The 25,689-nt window shown below is 40.1% G+C and overlaps 1 protein-coding gene across 5 annotated transcripts in view; it reads right to left on the minus strand.

Moving 5' to 3' along the window:
• Positions 1-25,689, minus strand: part of SH3RF3 (SH3 domain containing ring finger 3) — a 383,024-nt gene that overhangs the window by 65,921 nt on the left and 291,414 nt on the right. For 4 of the 5 annotated variants that reach the window (XM_073350759.1, XM_073350770.1, XM_073350750.1 and 1 more), the window contains one exon: positions 19,442-19,795. The exons of the other annotated variant lie outside the window; for it this stretch is intronic. In XM_073350759.1, the coding sequence (XP_073206860.1) occupies positions 19,442-19,795 (354 nt within the window). The remainder of the gene's footprint in view (positions 1-19,441; positions 19,796-25,689) is intronic. 5 annotated transcript variants of the gene reach the window in all.

The following is a 25,689-nucleotide window of genomic DNA, read 5'->3' on the forward strand; positions in this document are numbered from 1 at the left end:
TTAGTTGAGGCCAATGTATGGGGGAGGGGGCCATCCCTGGCCTGGATCGGAGAGGGGCCTCATCGTTTTCTCCTTCAGGTGCTTTCTCAGGAAAAGTTCCCAGGCTTCTCAAATTCTGGTTTGAAAGCAACAGATACTGAACTTTGCAGAGATATGAGCTTCACCCAGACAGTTGAGGTAGTGCTGATGTTTGTCGCTGATGGAGAAGAAGTGAGGGCAAGAGATGAAATTCTTGAATCCCAGGACTCTGGGCACAGTCTTGGGGAGAAAGAAAACATTCTATACTAACTATACTATGAACTTTAACTAACTATTTAGCTAAGAAGTATAACTGTTCACAAACGTCTTTACACATTGTACAGTGAACTGAAGGAGGACACAATTCTGACTCAGGCCATGCAGCGGTAAGAAGGAACTGGAGAGGCATCGAACCACACTGCCTCTTGTACCCTTGGTTGGGAGCACAAGGAGATCTATGGCACATGCACAGGCCAACAGACACAGCTTTGAATAATTTCCAGACTCAGGTGCATGCGTACCTACGTGTGAAATACAGATAGGGACCATCACTCACAGAAGAATGTGTCCAATGGTAAGCAGTGAAGCCACTTACTCAAGCTACAGGAACTCAGACAAAGCAGTAGTACTAAGAATCTCCCCCTCCTAAGGTACTGTGGGATGTTTCAAATGCACGGTTTAGTCACACTATATATGTTGTGAAGCGTGACAGAAATTATAAATACTTCCTTCAGGCTCACATTCTAAGCTTAAAACTTCCGTCAGCAATTTATGTGACCGCCATCATGGGGAAATGAGGTCAGTGTAGCAGCGCAGGAGCAGCTCACAAGACTGACAGTGGGAAGTCGGGGAGCTCAGCACCTTTGAAAACTAGGCCTCAGATATCTCATTTGAAACTGAGCATTATCCTCCAAGAAGGTACGAGCCACACAGGTATTCCAAAACAGTATGGGATTGGGCTGAGGAAAATCGAGAGGAAGGAAAAAACTGGACCTTGAAATAATTGGCTAGGCTTTGTCTCCCTTGAAATCCTTGGTAGTCTATACACTGGCAACAAATACATAAAAAATTAACCAAATTCTTATGTTTATCCGCTTCTATATTATATCTAGTAAATAAACAAATTATATTATATGCAGAGGTGGGCATACATGTTTTCTGGTGACAGTTGTTGAGGGGCATTGCTAAAGGTAATGCAGCCAATTTAAAAAATCAGTGCTGTTAGCTAATTAATCTTTCCCCAAAAAACAGAGTGGGCTGCTGGGATACCAGAGAGACAGGTAAATGCTAGAACACTGGGACACTGCATGTGAACTAGTGCTCTAGCTTTTTAAAAAAGTTTTGAGATCTGTGTTCAGAGTTGAAGGTCACGAATGCAAATGGGTTTAGAATCTTATCAGAATCCCAATTTATTTACATCAAAAAGCCACAGCTCTGTCTGGCACGATTAATCATGACTGACAACCCCTGCTCAAGAGATGACAAGAGCTGTAATAACAGGTCTTAACTGAGGAGTCTTGGTAGAGTTGTGTAAAGCAGTGGTTCTCAACCTTTCCAGACTACTGTACCCCCGTTAGGAGTCTGATTTGTCTTGTGTACTCCCAAGTTTCACCTCACTTAAAAACTACTGGATTACAAAATCAGACATAAAAATACAAAAGTGTCACAGCACACTATTACTGAAAAACTGCTTACTGTCTCATTTTTGCCATATAATTATAAATCAATTGGAATGTAAATATTGTACTTACATTTCAGTGTGTAGTATATAGAACAGTATAAGCAAGTAATTGTCTTTATGAAATTTTAGTTTTTACTGATTTTGCTACAGCTTTTTATGTAGCCTGTTGCAGTGGCAGATTTAGAGTTAGTGGGGCCCTGCGCGCAGCTTCATTTTCGGCGGACCCAGCCAAGAAAAAGAACATTTTCTCTTATCTCCCCCTGCTTTTTTCATTCTTTTTTCTTCATCCTCCTCCTATATTATAAGTAATAGGAAGTAAATGACAAATTGAGATACTTTGATTGGAGCAGGGGGTTGGGATGAAGGAGGGGGTGTGGGGGTCGGGCTCTGGGAGGGAGTTTGGGTGCAGGGTGCGGGACGCAGGTTGCCCATCACTGATCTGCACAAATGGATATATATCTACAGTTTATGGAGAAACTGTAGGTCATGCATCGTGATAACCACAGCCTGGTTTACATGACGCAGAGTTTGTGCAGTTCACAAATATTCTGCATAGATTTTCCAAAAATTCCAGATGTCTTTTAACAGATAATAAAATATTGATGTAATTTGGTAAGTGAGAAAAGTAGAAATGTTATTTGTACATATATGTTGATTCATCTTAAGGCATATATTACTGTTTAACTAAAAGCTTTCAAGGTCACTTGCACACTATAGAATGTTAGAGCAAGCACAAGTCTGTCTTGTGATGACAGGAGACTGTCTTGGTAGTTCTGGTGGTGTAGAGTTTTGTGAGTCTATTTCAGTATCTACCGGTCACTCGTCTGCCTATGTGCCTTGTGGGTACTGCTGATCAAGTCTCAGCAAAGTGTGTATATCATCCTCTACATTCATGTTTTTGTCTGGCATATGCAGTGGATGAATGTATTTGCAGTTTCAGTAAAATATATGTCCATCTACTGCTGCATGATGTGAATGAGGATTTATCTTTACCTGTCCAACACCGGTAGCTTGCTTCCAAGTGCATGATTTGTTCTGAGGAAATAATTTGATCCTCTCAGGATCTCCCAGTTGTAGTTCTGAGTGGTCTTTATCTTCGCAGTTATAGCAGGATTTGGCTTTTGCATGTGTGTCTTCTTTTTTGTTCATAACTCCTTCTACTCCTGGTTGTTGGGGCTATAGGCACCAAAGTATGCATGAGTCTTGACATCAAACATTGTACCAGGCTGCTGTGAATGACTTCTGGGAGGGGCTTCTCCATTTAAGAATGGCCTGCCATATATTTTCTTTGCTTTTGCAGCTCTCTTTTAAAAAGTCTTAGCAATTTTAACTGCCGGTTCAGCTTTGCTCTTTGGCTGGCTGTGGTATGATAATGATGTCATGTGACTAAATTCCCATTTCTGGATAAATTGCCCAAACTCACTGCAAGTGAACTTGCGTCCATTGTCTGGAGCTATACAGTTTAGGATACCATGAAATGCTTCATTGCTTTGCCTATGATGGCTGCTGAGGTAGTGTCTCATAGACTCATAGATATTAAGGTCAGAAGGGACCATTATGATCATCTAGTCTGACCTCCTGCACAATGCAGGACAAGGAATCTCACCCACCCACTCCTGCAATAAACCTCTCACCTATGTCTGAGCTATTGAAGTCCTCAAATCATGGTTTAAAGTCTTCAAGGTACAGAAAATCCTCCAGCAAGTGCCCCATGCTACAAAGGAAGGTGAAAACCCCCCAGGGTCTCTTCCAATCTGCCCTGGAGGAAAATTCCTTCCCGACCCCAAATATGGTGATCAGCTGAACCTTGAGCATGTGGGCAAGATTCACCAGCCAGATACCGAGGAAAGAATTCTCTGTAGTAACTCAGATTCCACCCCATCCCATTGGGCCTATTTACCATGAATAGTTAAAGATCAATTAATTGCCAAAATCATGTTATCCCATCATACCATCTCCTCCATAAACTTAACGAGTTTAATCTTGAAGCCAGATAGGTCTTTTGCCCCCACTGCTTCCCTTGGAAGGCTATTCCAAAACTTCACTCCTCTGATGGTTAGAAACTGTCATCTAATTTCAAGTCTAAACTTCCCAATGGCCAGTTTATATCTATTTGTTCTTGTGTCCACATTGGTACTGAGCTTATATAATTCCTCTCCCTCTCCGGCATTTATCCCTCTGATATATTTATAGAGAGCAATCATATCTCCCCTCAGCCTTCTTTTGGTTAGGCTAAACAAGCCAAGCTCCTTGAGTCTCCTTTCATAAGACAGGTTTTCCATTCCTCGGATCATCCTAGTAGCCCTTCTCTGTACCTATTCAAGTTTGAATTCATCCTTCTTCAACATGGGAGACCAGAACTGCAGACAGTATTCCAGATGAGGTCTCACCAGTGCCTTGTATAACGGTACTAACACCTCCTTATCTCTACTGGAAATAGCTCGCCTGATGCATCTGAAGACCGCATTAGCTTTTTTCACGGCCATATCACATAGTCATCCTGTGGTCAACCAATACTCCAAGGTCCTTCTCCTTCTCTGTTACTTCCAAGTGATGCGTCCCCACCTTATAACTAAAATTCTTGTTATTAATCCCTAAATGCATGACCTTACACTTCTCACTATTAAATTTCATCCTATTGCTATTACTCCAGTTTACAAGGTCATCCAGATCCTCCTGTATGATATCCGGTCCTTCTCTAAATTGGCAATATCTCCCAGCTTTGTATCATCCACAAACTTTATTAGCACACTCCCACTTTTTGTGCCTAGGTCAATAATAAAAAGATTGGTCCCAAAACCGATCCCTGAGGAACTCCACTGGTAACCTCCCTCCAGTCTGACAGTTCACCTTTCAGTATGACCCGCTGTAGTCTCCCTTTTAACCAATTCCTTATCCACCTTTCAATTTTCATATTGATCCCCATCTTTTCCAATTTAACTAATAATTCCCCATGTGGCACGGTATCAAACGCCTTACTGAAATCTAGGTAAATTAGATCCATTGCATTTCCTTTGTCTAAAATATCTGTTACTTTCTCAAAGAAGGAGATCAGATTGGTTTGGCACGATCTACCTTTTGTAAAACTGTTGTATTTTATCCCATTTACCATTGATCTCAATGTCCTTAACTACTTTCTCCTTCAAATTTTTTTCCAAGACCTTGCATACTACAGATGTCAAACTAACAGGCCTGTAGTTACCCGCATCACTTTTTTTTCCTTTCTTAAAAATAGGAACTATGTTAGCAATTCTCCACTCGTATGGTACAACCCCTGAGTTTACAGATTCATTACAAAATTCTTGCTAATGGGCTTGCAATTTTATGTGCCAATTCCTTTAATATTCTTGGATGAAGATTATCTGAGCCCCCCGATTTAGTCCCATTAAGCTGTTCAAGTTTTGCTTCTACCTCAGAAATGGTAATATCTGCCTCCATATCCTCATTCCCATTTGGCATGCTACCACTATCCCTAAGATCTTCATTAGTCTTATTAAAGACTGAGGCAAAGTATTTGTTTAGATATTGGGCCATGCCTAGATTATCCTTAACCTCCACTCCATCCTCAGTGTTTAGCGGTCCCACTTCTTTCTTTCTTTCTTTCTTTCTTTCTTACTTATATGGCTATAGAACCTTTTACTATTGGTTTTAATTCTCTTTGCAAGGTCCAACTCTACTTGACTTTTAGCCTGTCTCACTTTATCCCTACATGTTCTGGCCTCAATAAGGTAGCTTTCTTTGCTGATCCCTCCCATCTTCCACTCCCTGTATGCTTTCTGCTTTTTCTTAATCACCTCTCTGAGATGCTTGCTCATCCAGCTTGGTCTACAACTCCTGCCTATGAATTTTTTCCCCTTTCTTGGGATGCAGGCTTCCGATAGCTTCTGCAGCTTTGACTTAAAGTAATCCCAGGCCTCCTCTGCCTTTAGATTCACAAATTCTTCAGTCCAATCCACTTCCCTATCTAATTTCCTTAATTTTTGAAAGTCAGCCCTTTTGAGATCAAAAACCCTAGTCGCAGATTTATTTTTGTTTATCCTTCCATTCAGTTTGAACTGAATTAGTTCATGATTGTCCCCTACAACCATTTCTTCTATGAGGTCCTCACTACTCACCAAAACCAAATCTAAAACGGCATCCCCTCTAGTCGGTTCAGCAACTACTTGATGAAGAAATCCATCAGCTATCGCATATAGGAAAATCTGAGCCCTATCATCTGCCAGTTCATCCAATTTCCAGAAGGCTGAATAGTAGTCTACAGTAATGAGATAGTTTCTATGGTTTGCTATGAAATGGCCCATTCCTACTTGGCTCCAAGGACTATTGGGAATGCTATTTATTTTCATTGTCTCTTTTTCCTGATTGGCCTGCATTTCCCCACATGTATCACAACTCCACATCAGGTCTCTGATAGTCTCTGATATCATGTTTGGCCAGTATGTGGCATCTTCGGCTTTCCAGAGACATGTTGCTATTCCAGAATGTTTCCAGTGACTCCATACATAATCACACGATAATGCCCCCTATTGGGAAGCTATTTATTGAAATAGTGGTAGTAGTGTTTTGATCTGGAGGCTGCTCCTAGAAACGGGACTGAGATCACTAACCCATACCAAAACTGATAAGCCGCTAAACAGCTTGAAGATGACTAGCACCCTATACAGTCTTTAAACTCGCAATCTAGAATTAAGGGACTTCCTTTCCTATAACCCATTCTCTGAGCCAAATAATGCCCCATGTTTGCTGTATTTAACAAAAAGCTGTGAAATAGCAAATAGTTATTTTCTTTTAAATGACAGCTGATTCTTCTGAAGTAATGTACAGCTGGCCAGCAGATTAGAAAGGAGACTGCACAACTGGGTGCTGAAGAACATCTTTGATGCTGCACACCTGTGGGTGGCTCATTGTGCTCTATTAGTATCACCTCTGTGCTACTGTAGGTCTAAACCCTGAAAAATAGTAGGAAGACTGCAATGAGAAAGATACACACAGGCAGAGAGAGGCTGAGCAAAGGAATTCTCAGTCACAGCACATGGTTCAAGGCCTTCTCACCCATGTAGACATCTTGTGCTTGGTTAATCTGGGGAACTGGAGTAGAGGGACAGCTGACATTGCTGAGTTTGGCTCTTGGATTTCCATGTGGGCAGATCCAATGGCCCCAACATGCCCACCTTTCTTCTGCACCACACTGCAGTGTACGGACAGGGCTGGACTGGGACATAGGTACTATAGCCCGTGCCTAGGAGCTCTGACTCCTGGAGTTGTGGGATGATGTCACCATTTCACTTTTCATTAGAAAACAAAACACATTTCTAGCTCTTGTGGTTGCACAGAAAACCTTGAAAACATAAAGCAAGTGTAATCAATGCAGAGATACCTACCTGATGCTACAGACAGCCTGAAACAACAGTTTTGAGGCATATGAATTGTCCCTTTCATATTCATGGGCTATTAAATCTGAAAGCCACTGGTCTGGTCAATCCCCTGCTGACAACACTGCGAAGTGGAACGTATGTAGCCCTCGCAGCTGCTACCCCTTCACAGCTATGCTCTGCTAGTGTCAGCAGGGGCACCCACACCAATCCCATTTCCTCAGCCTGCAACAAGTGCAAAAAAGGAGAAGTAGAGCCAGGGACAAGGAAGGGGGTTCCATGTGCAAGTGTGGCTGGGGTCTTGGATTGCCTTAATCCAACTCTGATGACAGAGGAATCCTCTATGGCAAGGAAATGAACAGTCCCACTGTCTGGCCCTCCAATGTGGCAGAAAAGAAACATTCTTGGTGTCCTTTTTAGATGCCTAAATATGTAATGACATTGCAAATGGTTATAGCCTAATATGAAATTTGGAGGTTAAGATATTATAAATCCACATCTACCTGACAAAATGGAACATTCCAGATGATTGGTCATTCTTAGGGTCAGAATCTGCCATCAGGTATGAATAAGTGACGCCCACGAAAGTGAGTGGGAACTGTACATGTGTATCTGAAGGCTCATTCTATCTCTCTTTATCCATTGAATAGAAAGTAATATTTACAAAAGTCCTACATCAGCGTCAAACAAAGGGCATCTGAATATATATTTAATGACATTTATATTACAGTTCATAGCTTGAACTCCTGAGTAAATAATAAACTAGAGACGTGTTGCCTTTTGTGTCCATTCCTGTATAGATGTATATATTTTGAAAGCTACTAAAACTACAAAAAGTTACATTAAACTAATACTGAAGGGCTGACAAGCCCACAGAGACCAAGTAAAGACCATCAATCAGGGCAGAAACTTCATCCCAAACCTATTTTCCTGGTGCTTTCCCTTCCACTCCCTTCCAACAGCATGACAACTGGCAGGCAAGTTTTCCATCCTGAATTCTCTTTTCTCTGTCTTTTTTACGTTTAAGTCAGATCTTCACTATTACTTTAATGCTGTTTTTGATGGTTAAATTTTAGAAGACTTTATGCCTTCGGGGAATAAGAGCCTCTTGGTGGGGCATGAGAATTATGAAGACACTGATAAAACTAGGGACAGAGTACAGAAGTTTTGCAAGTTGCAGCCTTTGCAGAAAAATGTTATCGTCAATAATATCAACCAGAAATCTTGATTCTGACTTCAAAGCAAATCCAGCACAGTCTCACTGCAGGGCATTTGCCACATTCATTAATTCAAAGGAAAATGTCTTTTAATGTTTTTGAATGCATCTTTACATCTTATTTCCAAGGCTTCTTTTTACTTCTGTATAATAAGGGAGAAACACTCAGATATTCAACACACACATTAATACACCATCCTCCTGAAATATTCCAGCTAGAAAACAGGCTAATGGTTCTTGAGATTCATGCTACTCATTTCTCTAATTCACTGACTCCATAAAACAATGACTCTGGCAATCACCGTAGGCCTTAATGTTCCTAGAAATAACACACTTAATAATAATGCACTTGATGCACGGCAGTGCTACTGATTATTGACGAAAAATTTTCTAGCAAGATCAAGTGGCCTCATGAAATGTTAATTACCAAAGTGGGAGCTAAAAGGATGTTACCAGTTCCAGAAAAAAAAGACTTTTTCCTTTTATAATGGTATAGGTGTAAAAAACAAACATACACAAACAATTACAGCTGCAGCTGGGCAAATGCCACCTACTACCTGTCTTCTACAAATACTGTAGCTGATATTATTTAATTATCATTTACTTAGTGCCTTATGTAGCCCACAAAATTACAGACTTTAGGCACTTAAGCCCCCAAAGGCAGTGCATGGGTGGAGGTACAGCTGAGCACTAGGTCTGCATATTCTCACACCAAGTTGGCTTTGGTTCAAAATGGGACACCCCCCCCCCATCCCTGTTCCATAAATGTGAATAATGAAGCTGATCAGAGGTGGAGAATTCATGTAAACAAGGCCCCTTAGCCTCCACTTACCGCTACACCTTATTCTAAAGACAGCTTTGGGTTCAGAAGAACCTATTTTTGTCAACTTCATACATGAACACACTATGCATTAACATCAACGGGAACTCTATCCATAGACTAAGTGCAGGATATATTGCTGGCCATTCTGGTATGAAATTTCCTAGGCCTCTAAAACGAATTATTTAGAGTCATTCCCTATAAGATCTACAGTACATTTTAATCAGTTTTCTACACATCCCCCCATTTCTATTTCAAAGTACCCCTTTCAGCAGTTAGCACTAGTGTTCTAGTCTCCCCTGAATGTTATTCAAGGAATATGTATCTGTCCAGTGTCTGGCACAAGGGGGCCTTAATCACTTCTGGGGCCTCTAAGTGCTACTGCAATATAAATATTACATAAACAAACAAACAATAAGAAAAGAGTATATTGTTTTTCCTAAAACATTGTGCATACACATATTATATGGTGGAAGGACAGGATGTTCTGGTGCATTGTAAAACGTAGCCCCTAGCTTGCATATTTATATGCTCCTGATTCTCCAATATCAGAAGCTGATTGGCAGGTAACGTAAATCACCAAGATTAATCTGCACAAAATGATTCCAGTGGTAAAAGGTTTTGGGGTTTCTACCCTGTTGAGAACCTGGGAAAAAATGATCTTTTATTTGTTTTATTTTGCTAGTTTTGCAGGAATGAGATTTCTGCACAGTTCAATAAAACTCAAATATTTCATAAAGCATATGATTTTTTAGCTAGCTAGAGTATACAACTAAGTTTTTGGCTTCTTGAAAAATCTTTCAAACTATACTGATGCTAAACATATAGATTGAAAGGAGTATAACAACTATTTAAACCGGTCATTTCTTTAGGATGACTGCTTTGTATTGGGTTCTGATTAGCTTATAGAACAAGCCTAGAGAATCAGTCAAATAACACATCTTTAGATTACAAAAGCTTTGAAGAGAAATGTAATACTCCAGGGAGTATAGCGCATGCTAACAAGCCTTTTAAATTCTGTTGGTATTTTAAAAAATATACTTTGATAATACAGCACACACATGTGCATGTGTGTGCAAACCCCCATAAAACTCTGTGCTTTAAGACAAGCAAGAAGTCACAAGATTTGTTGATGATGTACTTTAAATAGAGATGGGCTGAGAAGGCAGTTTTTGGCTCCAGTTCCAGATATTTTTAGCCTACGGTTTCATGGTATATAAAGGCTAAGATTAAACTATGACAAAAACTCTCATGCTCTCTCCAATTTTTTGCTCCAATCGATATCACCTGATTTCTGTCATCTAGAATGGTGGAATTCTCATAAGATCAGTTGTTCTTGTGAAATTTCAGTTATCTTTAGGCAAAATCTCAGGAAAACTGTTCTGGTCAGTCTCTGTTCACAGCTGAACCGGGTAGTAGGTCCTATACAGTTTTGGATTTGACCTCAAACCAAAACTGGGGAGAGGGTTGAATTTCCCTTCCCCAGTCTTGCCCCCCTCACACACAAATCCAAGGTTAAGATTCAAGGTTCTGCTCTTGGCCCAACTCTGATTTTAAATATAATCCATATGCTTCCCACAGTCAGCTCTCCCATATTACCTGTCAGACTCAACAGTTTGCAACTTTAAAAGTGCTCTATGTTTACATTTTCTCAGCTAAAATTCAACACTTGCAAATGATTTATACAGAGAGACAGTCATTTCAAGGGGATTCTTTTGTTTTCAAATACTGTCACAGTTTTAGGTTTAAGAGTATGTGCCAAGACTCATTCTTCTTGGCCTGTCCAGAATGCGTGGCGCGCAGTTAGAATACCTGCTCTTTCACACAAAGAATTACAAATGGATTTCCCATACAAGGTAAGAAGTGTTCAAAATACAGATACAAAGCTCTCGCAACCTTTCCTCCTCACTCAGACGCTAAGCTAGTGTGCACAAAGCCATGCTTCATTATTCATGAGATGCATTTTCTGTCAAAAACCAGGAGACCTGGAGCAGGGCTGACCTATGACCTTTCCAAAAGCAGGGAAGAATAATTCATAATGGGTGAAAATGGAAGCAAGATGAGACATCTGAGGCTTAAGCACAAACAGTGTGCCATGAGACTTTGTCAGCTGTCCAGGGCATCTCAGTTATGGACAGCTCCTCTGCACCAGTTACCTATTCAACTTCAGTTTTATCACAGGCCTGCAGCGTTACTACATTTTCAATAAAAATTCATTTCACAAGCATGTCAGAACATTCTGCATGATGGACAGCCACCATTACCTTTTCAATGGCAGTTCTTATGTTTAATGGTGTACACGCAGCATGCAGGAATCAAGCATACTACATGCAAATTCTCTTGAAAGCAAATGAAATGGAGATCAAAGCAACGCTTTTTGCAACAGAAATGCTTTGTTTCTAGCTATTATTGTTTTCTAATATGTGCTGTGTTTGTGTTATTTTTTTCCAGCTGCTGTGGTTTGAAGCTCATAATTTTACCTCCAAGCATCTCTAAGTTTTTAGTAAATGAAAGGCCACCACTCATTTCCAAATGAATTCAAAATAGTATAAGAAACCTATACACAAAGTATTAGCTAGTGGGAAGCAGCTGAGTTGGTACCACTTGTATAACAATGAACAAGTTAGTAAAGCTTGCAGTCTTCAATTGTTAGTTAAATGGTATGTAGAAATGCTTTTATTGTATGTGATATCATACTCTGATTTTGTCCCGATACATATCACTGTTGAACAGGTACAATATGTGCCTTTCTGGACAATGAGTGGCTTATAATAATGTAGCAACTTACAGAGGAACAAAAACCATGTCAAAACAACATGAAGGGTCTGGTTTAAATCAACAGAAGCCACAACATTTTGGTATTAGTGAAATGTAAAGGTCATTTTTATAATACTGTTTTTTAAAATACTTTTATAATACAGCAGTGCTTTATATTTGTGGGCAAGTATGTGTTAAAAAGTATATGCAATGCTGTGAAAAGGTAAAGAAAAATATTGCAGTGAACTAAATATCAATCCTAGTATAAAGACAAGGTAAGTGAAGTAACCTTTTATTGGATGAACTTTCTGTTGGTGAAAGAGACAAGGTTTTGAACTACACAGAGCTCTTCTTCAAGTCTGGGAAAGCTATTCAGAGGATATGGCTACATTGCAATTAAACATCCGTGGCTGGCCCTTGTCAGTTGACTCAGGCTTACAGGGCTTGGGCTATGGGGTTGTTTGATTGAGGTATAGACATTTGGGCTCAGGCTGGGGCCTGGTCACTGGGACTCTCCCCCATCAGAGGGTTCCAGAGTCCAGGCTCCAACCTAAGCCTGAACATCTGCACCGCAATTAAATAGTCCTATGGCCCAAGCCCCGTGAACCTGAGTCAGATGACACTGGCCAGCCACAGCTGTTTAACTGCAGGGTAGACATACCCAGAGTGTCACAATTAAATACAAGGTGGAATAGATTGTTTAGCATAAGTAGTTAGCACTTATCCTAAGTGACAATTCAAGGAGAAGTGGCCGGCTAACACCCCTGCAATCATAGGACAAAAAAGGAGGATTAGTAGGTTGCAGATTGTTGGAATAAGCCTTAAATCCAGTGTCTTTATTAAGACCATGACTTTTAGTATCCAGCAAAGTAAAGTAATTAATTTGAACTCCCAGGCCTGTATTTTGAAGGTGTTGTACAGATTTCCTTTGAGGATGAGGACTGAGAGATCAGATATGGAGTGACTGTTTTGTGAAAAGTGTTCGCCCATGGGTGATAGGTGGTTTTGTCTTTTTTATCATTTTGCTGGATGATTTCATTAGCGAGCATAGTGATTGTCTGGTTTCATCCACATAGTTGTTATTGGGGCATTTAGTGCATTGGATGAGGTACACCGCATGTTGTATGGTAGGCATGTGTAGAACCTATGGATCTTGAAAGGTGTGTTCTTGGGAGTACTGATCATTGTTGCAGTGGAGAGATGTCTGGAGGTTTTGAATCTTTTGTTCTGGCGGGATGTGATGCAACTTTGAGTTGGTGTGGCCTGGTCTGTGAGGAGCTTGCTTCTGATGATGAGCTTGGGGGATGGGGGGTTGTGTAAAGGGCAGAGAGGGGGTTCCGGGAAATATTTCTTTCAGGATGAGGTCCCCAATGGGTATGGGTTGTAATTGTTTAATGATACCCTGTATGGGTTCCAGTGTGGGGTGGCAGGTGACAACTAAGGATGTGCAGTCAACGGTCCCCCCCCCACCGTATTGAAGCAAGTTCTCTTGGGGTATTTGGGTGGCCCATTCCATGATGAGAGCTCCTTTTTTGGTGAAGCATTTTTGTTTGGTGAAGGCAGTTTTAAGTCTGTTAAGGCGTGTATCCCAGACTTTCTCCTCAGAGCGTACTTTGTGGTATCTGAGTGCCTGGCTGTAGGTAACAGATGTGTGGTGATCTGTGGGTTTCTTGTGTATAGTTGTTTTTAGGGTTCTATTGTTGAAGCTGATTCCATTGTGGTGTCCAGGAAGCTGATGCTGGTGCAGGAGTGTTCTAGAGAGAGTTTAATGGCTGGGTGGTGATTGAAGTTGTGGTAGAAATCTATGAGGGAGTTTAGGTTGTCTGTCCAGCGGATAAAAATATCATCAATGTGTCTCGGGTATATCTTCTACAACACTTGCATGGCTGCACTGTACCACAGCACTGATTGTGCCTTTAAGTACACACACTGATTGCACTGTGTCCACACCACAGGGCTAGATTATGATCCCTTTATTCACAGTGAACAGTACCTTATTCCACCATAGTTGCAAAGAAGTCAAATGGAATACTGGTGGAGTAGGATATTAGTGTGAATAAGCGCATTGCAATCTGGCCCTTAATGATTTGGAAACAAACATTTTGTTAGAAAAGATTTTCAGTCACTTTTAAGGCTAAAAGTATTTCTTGCTCTCACCCATTGTACCTAAGTACTGCAGTGATTTTTCAGCAGGGTGGAATTTTACAGACAAATTCTACTCAAAAAGGGGTAGGTTAAGGATGGTCATTGTGTTTAAGTTTTAATTTCCTGGGTTATTAGTTCAGGACAAATTATTATTTTAATGGTGTGTGTGTGAATTTCTTTTTGATTAATTCAATTAATTAAAAAAAATGATAAACTGTGACCTCTCTGGAAAGTCATTTCTACATTAACTAAAATTTGTGTGATTTATCTGATATGTTAAGGTCCCTGATCCATGTTTAGTACTTAGTGTTATTTTACTGATGGAGCTGTCACAATTTATCATGGCATAACTACATATTTTGGCACAGTACTGCATTGTGTGGGCCATAGTCTCATCTCCATTCTTCAGCCTAGAATGGAACAGAGTGGGCAGAATTTACAAGGTTCTGGAGAGGGCAGGTGAAGGTGAAATGCAGCTACAAATTTGATCCTCCCTTACACTGAGACTCCCTCAGCCCTACTTACTCTATTGATGCTTAAAGGGAAGCTAAACTGTAACTTACACATCCAGAACGTGGAAGATGGTGTAAGACGGTACATGTTAGAGTAAGGTGGAGGCTATGTCAGCTTACATCTTCCAGCTCCTCGACTTGTAAATTACAACAAGTGAGACTCTCTTACACATTGAGGGAGTGGCTACACGTAGCTCTAAGGATGTGTGAGTCTAACATACACATTATCCACATCACTTGTGAGTTTGGCTCCTGTCCCTGGCTTATCAGATCCCTGCCAGTCCTATGTAGGATGTACCTCAAAAAGTTTCTCTCCGACTTCTGAGGAGTTTTCAGGAAATTTTGCCTGGGCTCCCCCCACTATTACACGTGAAGGGAGGATGTGACTGAAATCAGTCAGTATGCTTATTATTGCATCCTGTCATAGTCTCTGACTAGTAGTTACTTGGCAAACACAGTATTGTTAAATCACAGATTTAGGTCCCTTCCAGTCCTATGATTCTAATAGGAGTAAATTATTATTGATCTATAATAGGGCTGTTAAGCGATTAAAAAATTAAACTCGATTAATCACACGATTAAAAATTAATCTTGATTCATCATGTTAATTATTGAATACCATTTATTTAAATATTTTTCGATGTTTTCTACATTTTCAAATATATTTATTTCAATTACAACACAAAAGACAAGTGTATAGTGCTCACTTTATATTTACTTTTGATCACAAATATTTGCACTGTAAAAAAACAAAAGAAAAAGTATTTTTCAATTCACCTCATACAGGTACTGTAGTACAATCTCTTTTTTCATGAAAGTTAAATTAAAAATATAGAATTATGGATAAAAATAACTGCATTGAAAAATAAAACAATGTAAAACTTTAGAGCCTACAAATCCACCCAGTCCTACTTCAGCCAATCGCTCAACCAAATTTGGTTACAATTTACAGGAGATAATGCTGCCTGCTTTTTGTTTACAATGTCACCAGAAAGTGAGAACAGGCGTTCGCATGGCACTGTTGTAGCCAGCATCACAAGATATTTATGTGCCACATGCACTAAAGATTCATTTGTCCCTTCATACTTCAACCACCATTCCAGGGGATATGCATCCATACTGATGACAGGTTCTGCTTGATAACAATCCAAAGCAGAGTGGACCGATGCATGTTCATTTTCATCATCTGAGTCAGATGACACCAGCGGAAGGTTGATTTTCCTTTTTGGTGGTTAGGGTTCTATAGTTTCCGCATCAGAGAGTTCCTCTTTTAAGACTTCTGAAAGCATGCTCACATCTCATCCCTCTCAGATTTTGGACGGCACTTCAGATTCTTAAACCTTGGGTCGAGTGCTGTAGCTATTTTTAGAAATCTCACATTGGTACCTTCTTTGCATTTTGTCCAATCCGCAGTGAAAGTGTTCTTGAAAGGAACAACATGTGCTGGGTCATCATCCGAGACTGCTATAACATGAAATATATGGCTGAATGCGGGTAAAACAGAGCCGAAGACATAGAGTTCTCCCCCAAGGAGTTCAGTCACAAATTTACCCAATGCATTATTTTTTAACAACCATCATCAGCATGGAAGCATGTCCTCTGGAATGGTGGCCAAAGCATAACAGGGCATACAAATGTTTAGCATATCTGGCATGTAAATACCTTGCAACGCTGGCTACAAAAGTGCCATGCAAATGCCTGTTCTCACTTTCAGGTGATGTTGCAAATAAGAAGCAGGCAGCAGCATTTCCTGCAAATGTAAACAAACTTGTTTGTTTTAGCGATTGGCAGAACAAGAAGTAGGACTGAGTGGACTTGTAGGCTCTAAAGTTTTACAATGTTTTGTTTTTGAGTGCAGTTATGTCATCAAAAAAATCTGCATTTGTAAGTTACACTTTCAGGATAAAGAGATTGCACTAGAGTATTTGTATGAGGTTCATTGAAAAACACTTTCTTTTGTTTATCATTTTTACAGTGCAAATATTTGTAATAAAATAATAATATGCACTGTGCACCTTGTTTTCTGTGTTGTAATAGAAATCAATGTATTTGAAAATATAGAAAAACATCCAAAATATTTAATAAATTTCAATTGGTATTCTATTGTTTAACAGTGTGATTAATTGTGAATTTTTTTTAATCTAGATTAATTTTTTTGAGTTAATCGCGTGAGTTAACTGCAATTAATTGAGAGCCCTAATCTATACCTAAGGCTACGATTTAGTCATGGGCATTTTTAGTAAAAGTCATGGGCAGGTCAGGGGCAATAAACAAAAATTCACGGCCCATGACCTGCCCATAACTTATACTATAAATATCACTGACTAAATCTTGTGCGGAGGGGCACTGCTGCAAGGAGTGCCCCGGAGGACCACTGTCAGTAGCTGCTGAGCAGCAGCAGCTCCAGCTTCTCCAGGGACCACTGCTTGGGCGGTCCCTGGGGTCAACCGCGCTGTCTGCTGCTCGTTGAGCAGTGGCCGGTGCAGCTGACTGCGGGGCTGCCCGAACGACTGGTTACAGAACTGCTCCAGCAGCGGCCAGTGTGGCTGTCCCTGAGTAGCTGGCCCCAGAGCCAGCTGCTTAGGCAGTCCCGGGGTCAGCCACACTAGTCACTGTAGAAGCCACAGAGCTCATGAAAAGTCATGGAATCCGTGACTTCCGCGACCTCTGTGACAGACAGAGTCCTATCTATAAATGACTATTATAAGATTAAATGTAGCTTTGCAATGTGCATCCAGCATGTGAGTTTCACAGCGATATTGTTGCCCTGTTGAGTAGCCAGGATGTTACTCATATTCAGAGATAGGAATGACAGGATTGCTAGTAAGTATTCCATTATATAACAAAGTAAGAATACAATCCATGTTACTTTTGTCCTTGAAAATAATCAGATTACTTCTCAGGATTAAATTTTTAAAGTGTAGTGCATTACTATAATCAGTTATTCTAACACACGGGACAATATTCTTCAGGCCCTTACACCTTGTGTAGTGATTTATGCCTGTACAAAGTGGATACAAAATACTATTACAATGGCAGCATTTCACCCCACTCTACAGAGGTGTAAATGACTACACAAGGGTAAAACAATGGACTAGAAGACCCATCATCTGCATGTGTTCTACAGCCAGTTTACAATGGTAAATATTATTGGCTATTTTACCGTGTTTTTAAATGTACACTTCACCAAAAATGATTATGATAAATTCTGAACCAGTCTCTTTGAAAAGACTCTTTTTTTAAATGCAGTGTTGTTGTAGCAGTGTCAGCCCCAGGATATTAGAGACACAAGGTGGGTGAGGTAGTATCTTTTATTGCACCAACTTCTGTTGCTGAGAGGGACAAGCACTGGAGCTACACAGAGGTCTTCTTCAGATTTAGGAAAGGTACTCAGTTTCACAGCTGAATACAAGACAACAGATAGTTTAGCATAAGTAGTTAGGACCCCTAGTTGTCACCTATCACCTTATATTGGAATCTATATGATGTATCATGGGGTAATCTCAAACAACTACAACCCATACACAATGGGGACCACATCCGGAAAGAAATCTTTTCTGAACCCCTGCTCTTCTGGCCTTCAAACAAGCCCCCAAACTCTCCAAGCTCACAATCAGAATTAAGCTCCCCACAGAACAGGACACTGCCAGAACAAGAGACGCAAAACCTGCAGATATATCCCCACTGCTACAATGATCAGTATCTCCTGCAACACATCTTTCAAGATCCACGTGTCCTATCAGAACATGTGGTATGCCTCATCCAGTGCACTAAATGCCCCAATAACAACTACGTGGGTGAAACCAGACAATCGTGCTCTTGAATGAACTCACACAGAAAAATGATAAAAGACAAAAATGCCACATCAGCTGAGGGAGACACTTTTTACAAGGTGATCACTCTATATCTGACCTATCAGTCCTCACTCATCCTCAGAGGAAATCTGCACAAAATTTTCAGAAGACGAGCCCGGGAGCTTAAATTCATAATTTTGCTCGACACTAAAAATCATGGGCTTTGGGCTTGTCTATACTGGCAACGTTAAAGCGCTGCAGGCCCCTAAAAAACCTGCCTCCATGAGGGGCGCGGCTCCCAGCACTGCTGCACTGTCTACACTAGCGCTTTACAGTGCTGAAACTTCCTGTGCTCAGGGGGGTGTTTTTTCATGCCCCTGAGCCAGAAAGTTGCAGCGCTGTAAAGTGCCAGTGTAGACAAGCCCTTAATAGAGACACTGGATTTATGGCTTATGTGCTCACTACTTGATGCTAAACTATCTGTTTGATCTTGTATTTAGCTGTGACCCACTGAGTACCTTTCCCAGACCTGAAGAAGAGCTCTGTGTAGGTCAAAAGCTTGTCTCTCTCACCAACAGAAGTTGGTCCAATAAAAGATACCACCACACTCACCTTATTTTTTTATTTAAATCTCAGCTGTCACTTTTTTAGTTCTGCAAAGATACAAAATATTTAGAAATAGCTCATTGTTATTTGATTCACACTCACGTTAATTTACAGATAGACAAAGTGTTTATTTTGAAATTTTAGTTAAGGGTGGAGGAAGTGGGCTATCGCTGAGACACACTCTGCTCAGTTAAAGCCTAAAGATAATGATTACAGCATAGTCTGAAATGTCCCAAAATAGGGGTTTGTTTACCAGTGAAACATGACTGACCCTAACCATGTTTATTACTTAGAGAACTAAAATCAAATAGTAACATTTTAGGGCAGTCGGAAGTGGTGTCATTGAAAAAAAGAAGGTCAATGAACAGCAAAGTGTTGCGCACAATGTATAATTATGCATAAACCACAGCCACGTATTTAGCTAGGTGACCCTGATATTGCAGGTATAATAAATGGAGCTATTTATCAGACCTTATCTCTTCCTCAGCTCAGTGTTACAGTTATGTGATGCATTTTTTACCTGGGCTGGAGCACTGGATGAAAGATGAGTCAAGTCTCCGATTCTGGCAGCAGCTCGGGGATCACTAGAGCTGATCAAAACTGGAGCACTAATGTCCATGGAATGCCTGTTATGCATGGCCTGAGAGGATTTGTGTGTCATACTGAGAGCAGTGAAGGAGTGGCGTTTCTTGGCATTCTTCTTGCCATCAATATGCCGCTGAATGGCACTGACTGCTCCTGTATTGTTTAAAGTAGAGCACTGGGCCAAATTTACTGCCATGTTGGTGTCAGATGGCAAAGGGACATCACAGCCAGATGCAGCAGCTAAGCATGTCTTGTCCATCTCTATAAGCTGTTTAGCTGATTCGTTGAGCTAAGTGCAGAGAAAAAAAAAAAAAGAAGAATGGGGAAATTAAAGAACTGTCACATCTAGCCACTGAACCTGTGAGTTCAAATGCTGCACTCATGCCAGCACTATTAGGACTTCACTTACAGAAGCACCAAAATCCTTCTGAGCGTTTAAAAATAAATAGTGGAAGCCCATAATTTTAATACTCTTACACCCATGTTGAGTGTAATCCCATGGAAATCAATTCAGGCTAAAAAATTCAGCTTCCTGAAAGCAGCTACAAGCTTTCAACTCCCCAAGGCTCTAAAGAAGACAGTATAGCATTTCTATCCACGTCAAGTGATGTGAACAGAAGAAAAAAAGCAAAATAGTAAGGAATATAATTTATACCCACTTTAAGGCCCCTTTACACAGCCAAAGCCATGAAAAGGGGCAGTAGTGTAAGAATTCAGGCCAGTGGGTCTAAAATTGAACCAGCCCGAAATGGAGGAACCCAAAACTACAGCCCACTTTTCAAAATGTAGCCAGAAGTAATTTGCCTGAGACTACAGAGGAGCTACTGTCACAGCTGGGGTTAGAACTCAATACTTCCTGCATTCCCTAGTCCTGAGCAGAGTGTGCTATGCTATATTCTTTTTGCTAAACAATGCCTCTCTCATCTCAAATGCTAGGCCAGCAAAGTCTGTCAAGGTTTAACAAAATGGTTGGTGTTGAATAAAATGATATATTTGTTACCCTATGTACCCATGCTGCTGTAAATGCTACTAAAGAATTCACTAATAGTGCTTTGTCTATGTCCTGCCAATCTCTCCAGTATAATACCTCACTTTTCACAGGGTTATTATAAATATGTACTCTAGGCTTGTCAGTCCAAGAGCATTTCTTCCAAAATCTCTCTAATATTTTTTCTTTAAACATAACTAATATTTTTATCTGTGTACAAAATTAAAGCAAAGGCTTGTTCCAGTTGTATCATTTCGACTGAGCAGTATCACAGTATCGCACCTATTCTAACAAGATGCAGTCAAAACCGAATAAACAATAAACAGGAAACATTAAAAATGGTTCCCAAGAACTCTCTCCCACAGTTTCAAACTTAGCATACAGTCCACGTGGAAAGCAGACATTGGAGAGGAGGCAGCATACCACGAATGTCTATTCTCTACCAACTAGTCATGATCAATTTAACAGCTCTGGGTGGCCCTGACCCTACAAAATGCAGAAAACATGCTATGTGGAAGTCCCATTTCTCTGAGGTTCTTGACTTGCCAGCTAACATAACTCATATAAGAAAGAACCTTTCTTACACAGTTAGAAATTCTGTAGACACACAGAGATGACCATATTTACTGTTCTACAAGGCACATTCTGGAGTAAGAAGCATTTTCTAAGACACTCATTGCCAACAGTCTGAGCATCCCTCAAGGGGTGCTGACAGCTGGGGGACAGGGAGATGGTATGACTCAGCCAACAGACTTTTATATTAAACTAGAATACCACACAATAGGATTTGTATTTAATGAACAGAATCAATATATGAATGATGTTGACTAAGGTAAATACCTGCACATTTTCACATATACTAGCACTCTGAGGTTAATCTAAACCAGAGTACACGAAATATTACATTGGATGAGCATGGATTTTATTACGGTATTGCTATTAATAAATGCTAATTATTATGGTATCACCAAAACACCCCAGTCAAGCTTAAGGCCTCATTATGCTGCACAAACATACAGAATGACATAATCTCTGCCCTGAAGACCTGACAAGCCAAATTTAAAAACAAGACACAGCAAGTGACGGTAACTGTAAGAGAGAGGGAGGCAAGACAAGAGTAACAGGATCATACAGTTATGTAGCTTTGTTGTGAAACAGCTTGATGGTTCCAAATTATTGTAACAGAATTCTAAAATATAAATAAATAAATAAACTGAGTCAGCATTTTTCCATAGCTCTCATAATTCTTATGGATGCCCGACTCCAGTTTACAAAACCTCATTCCCAAGTAAGAGGTGATAAAACATTAACATCCAGAACATAAACACACTGTAATTTTTCATCCACTGACAACCTCCACCAGCCAAACAACAACCTCCAATTAGTGATGCACTGCTACTGACAGTGCTGGGAATAGCTGCTGGGAGTAACTGATACCATTCAATTACAAGGCCATTTTACCAGCTGCATTCTTCAATATGGGACCATTACAGGAGCCAGCACTGTGCACTGCACCTGCCAGTTTTTGCCTATAACAGCTGATCCCATTTGAGACTCTTCAAGAATGTCCATTATTTCCCGCTTCATCATGTTCTAAATTAGTATAGCCTAATATTTGCCAGCAGGCTCCAAGTGGCAACAAAACCAGATGGTTCTTAGGTGTTACAGCTCTGCTTACCCAATCGATGGAGACCCCCTTACTGAATAATTTAAAAACGTTAAGGAGGGAAGCTGAAACACTACCACAATTTATGAGATACAGAAGGTCTCTTTTCTGCCACAGAACATGATGAATTATTTTGCTAGTGAGTATCAAATGGGCTAGGAATATCTGCAAAGAGTTTAATAAAGTGTTTTCTTGGACTCTGTGATAGGACCCTGGTTTCACAGCAATGTCCCAAATGGAGTCAGAAGTGCTCCTGCTTTTACTCTTAACATCAGAACTATAATTCACTATCTAATAACCCATCTATAAATCCCATTTGTCAATCTTGTCAGAAATACAGTAATGGGCAACCACTGTAGAACAATGATCAGGCTCTGGCATAAGAAAGAAACGCTGGAAATATTTTAGAGGAAAAGTGAATCAATATGTTTATAGCTGTATCATTTTCTTTTCTTTTTCCTTCTCGCTTGATGACCAAATTCCAGAGGCTTATCTTCTAGTGAGTCTGGCCCCCAGGTACCAATATATACCTCAAAGACACTATGGATATGGAAGAAAAAGCTGAGCTAGGAGATTGATTCCTTTTTGTAAATGGCTTTTACAACTTCTTTTTTAACCTGAATACAAACCTCCCATTAAACACTAAGAATTTAAACGTATCATTAATTTCTGTTGTCCTTCAGCTGATCTTTATACAGTAACTGTTTGCAGTATCAAAGCTTAATGGAAAGCTCTTTAAAACTACTCATGATTTCGACCCATTGACAGTCTCAGGAACTGGACATTTCTAGAGCACGGTATATCCTACTGCAATTTACCGAATCTTTAATTTCAGAATCTGCATTTTCTAACATCTCTTTGATGTAAAAATAAAAGAAAGCCTTAGGCCATGTCTACATTACGGACCTTACAGTGGCATAGCTGTACTGATGCAGCTGCATTGCTGTAAAGTCTCCTGTGCAGCCGCTCCATGCAGGTGGGAGACAGCTCTCCCATTGGTATAATTAAGCCACCCCCAACAAGTACCGGTAGCTATGTCAGCAGAAGAGCACAGCTGACATATGGCTGTATGCAAGAGCACTTATGCCAACAAAACTTATGTCACTCAGGGGCATGTTTTTTTCACACCCCTGAGCAACAAAAGTTTTGCTGACATAAGTGCCAGTGTAGACATGGCCTTATGTTGAAATCCTAGCCCCTCTGAAATCAATGGCAAAACACCCATTGCCTAAAATGGGGCCAGGATTTCACCCCAACTATTTATATAACAAAGCGAGCCATGGGGATACCACAGAAAACTCAGCATATAACCATTATGGACAGGATCCTGCCAGGTGCCGAGCGCTCTGACCCTGATGTAACAAAGCACTTAAGCACATGCTTAAAGTTAAGCATGTGAGTAGTCCTGCAGTTTGGGGGCAGAGTGATCAGCTTCTTGCTAGGTAAAGTTTTATAGAAGGCTTGTGAGAGGAAGGAAAAGATCTATAGGAGAGGACCATGTAAGGGTTGTGAAATGCTCCTTATGTAAGATTGTCTATAGGGACTCAGTTAATTGATTTTGGGTTGCACATGGCTAAGATAATTGTATAACAAGCATCAGCTTGGAGGGTTATTGTGTCCCCTCCCTATGAGGAAATGCTCACACTAGTGGTAATTGCATCAATAACTGGGGCTTGATTTTGCTGATTTTGTCTCAGAGACAGTGATATTCTCAGAACAAGCTTCCTTCAGGGGCTAGTTCACCTCCACACAACCTTCATTCTCAAAGGGAACAATGATCAAGCTCCATTTCATTTAAAAATCTGCTGCCCTTGGTCTGGTCCTCGTTGCACACCAATTCACAATATAAGCTGCCATGATTCTGGCATTTAGCCAAAGACAGTCCATCACCAGGTCATACAAAATGAACCAGGTGCTTTTTTCCCCCTCCAGTTCTTTATTTCACTTTTAGATATTCTACTTAAGCCTTTACCACATGGGCTACAAAGGTACAAGTACTAAGCTGGATCATTCAGGACTACTACTGCTGCCAAAATTGTTTTATTAGACTCCAGATAAACTTTACTTTTCTGCAGAACACATTATGATGATTCTCTCTCTCTCAGACATTTCAATCTCTTATGTGTATGTTAGAAAGGGATTCAGTGCAAATGCTATCAAAATTGAGGTGATACAAGACTGAGCTACATTGTACATTGGACTACATACCTATACATGGGAGTAAGAATTCCCCTTATGCCTCTTTGTGACCTAATAGACCTTGGGTCTTGCTGCGCCGGAGCATGCAGCACTATTCGCCCACTTCCTCCCTCCTCTGAGAAGGTAGAATGGACAATAGAGGAAAAATTATATGATGGCAAGCATGGATTGCCAGATTCTTTCTTTGTGTGTGTGTGTGATAATCTGCTGCTGGCATAGGCTAATATTTAATAACTATGCTATGGAGCAAGGAGGAAGCAGAAGTGTTGTATCTACACTAGAAACTTTTCCCAGTATAGTATTTTTTTTTTTTTACTATAATTCTATACCAGCAAAAACCCTATTGTAGATGCAGTTATACCAGCAAAAGGGCTTTTCTGGTTATTTATGTATTTGGTTATAGATTTGCTTTTGAGTGATGTCTAGCTGACCAAAGACACAATTTCTCTGTGGTCCTGATTCAGCAATGCACTTAAGCACATTCTTAAGTCCCATCAATGGGACTAAAGTGCTTTGCTGAAGAAGAATGGGATTACTCAAGCATTTCTAGTGAAGCACATGCTTAAGTATTTTGTTGAATTGGAGCCAGTCTGATCTGAGGAGTGGAATTTATGTAAGATCTCTAGAAAAACAATGTTTCATGTTTTCTATGGGCCTTTTGCAGAAACAGTTACCTAATGAAAACATCAGGGTTTCTGGTTTGCAAACATAGGTATAAACAAAGAAGTCACGTTGAATTCAAGCCCCATTAAAAACAAAGGGGAGAACCAGTGTCCGCTTAATAAAAAAGGATACAATGGTAAGGAAAGAAAAATGCATTCACCATACTCTGGAGTTAAAAACAAATTAAAACTATTAATAAAGTTTCTTCACAATGCCCCTCTGATAAGATTAGAAGTGTTTGTACCCACAGACTGCGAATTTTGATATTTTACAGTTAATAAATACTAAGAAGGTTAAACACATTGCTATTTTATGCCTCTCAGAGACTTTGGTAAATTGTAGCTCCATGGCTGGATTTTATGATTAAAATAAACAGTCTGAATTTATTACAGTGCTTGCAGTTCACAGTAGATATTTGTAGAAAATATTATGCTCCTAAACTCTCAATAAATTTGTTACACTAGGAACGTTACTTATACTCACAAGTGTGGTGATGCGGATCAATGAATGAGAATGTAACTACGTAAACTACTTCTGCCCTTGCCAGGTTAATAAGAACTACAGCATATTTAAAAGTGTTCTCGACATTCTAATACATAAGAAAAATAAAAATTTTAAATGTTCAAGAAGCTTTTGTTTGTACTCTCCAAGCTTTCAGCCATAGCAT

Source organism: Lepidochelys kempii, chromosome 1, assembly GCF_965140265.1.
Source record: "Lepidochelys kempii isolate rLepKem1 chromosome 1, rLepKem1.hap2, whole genome shotgun sequence".
NCBI classification, from domain to species: domain Eukaryota; kingdom Metazoa; phylum Chordata; order Testudines; family Cheloniidae; genus Lepidochelys; species Lepidochelys kempii.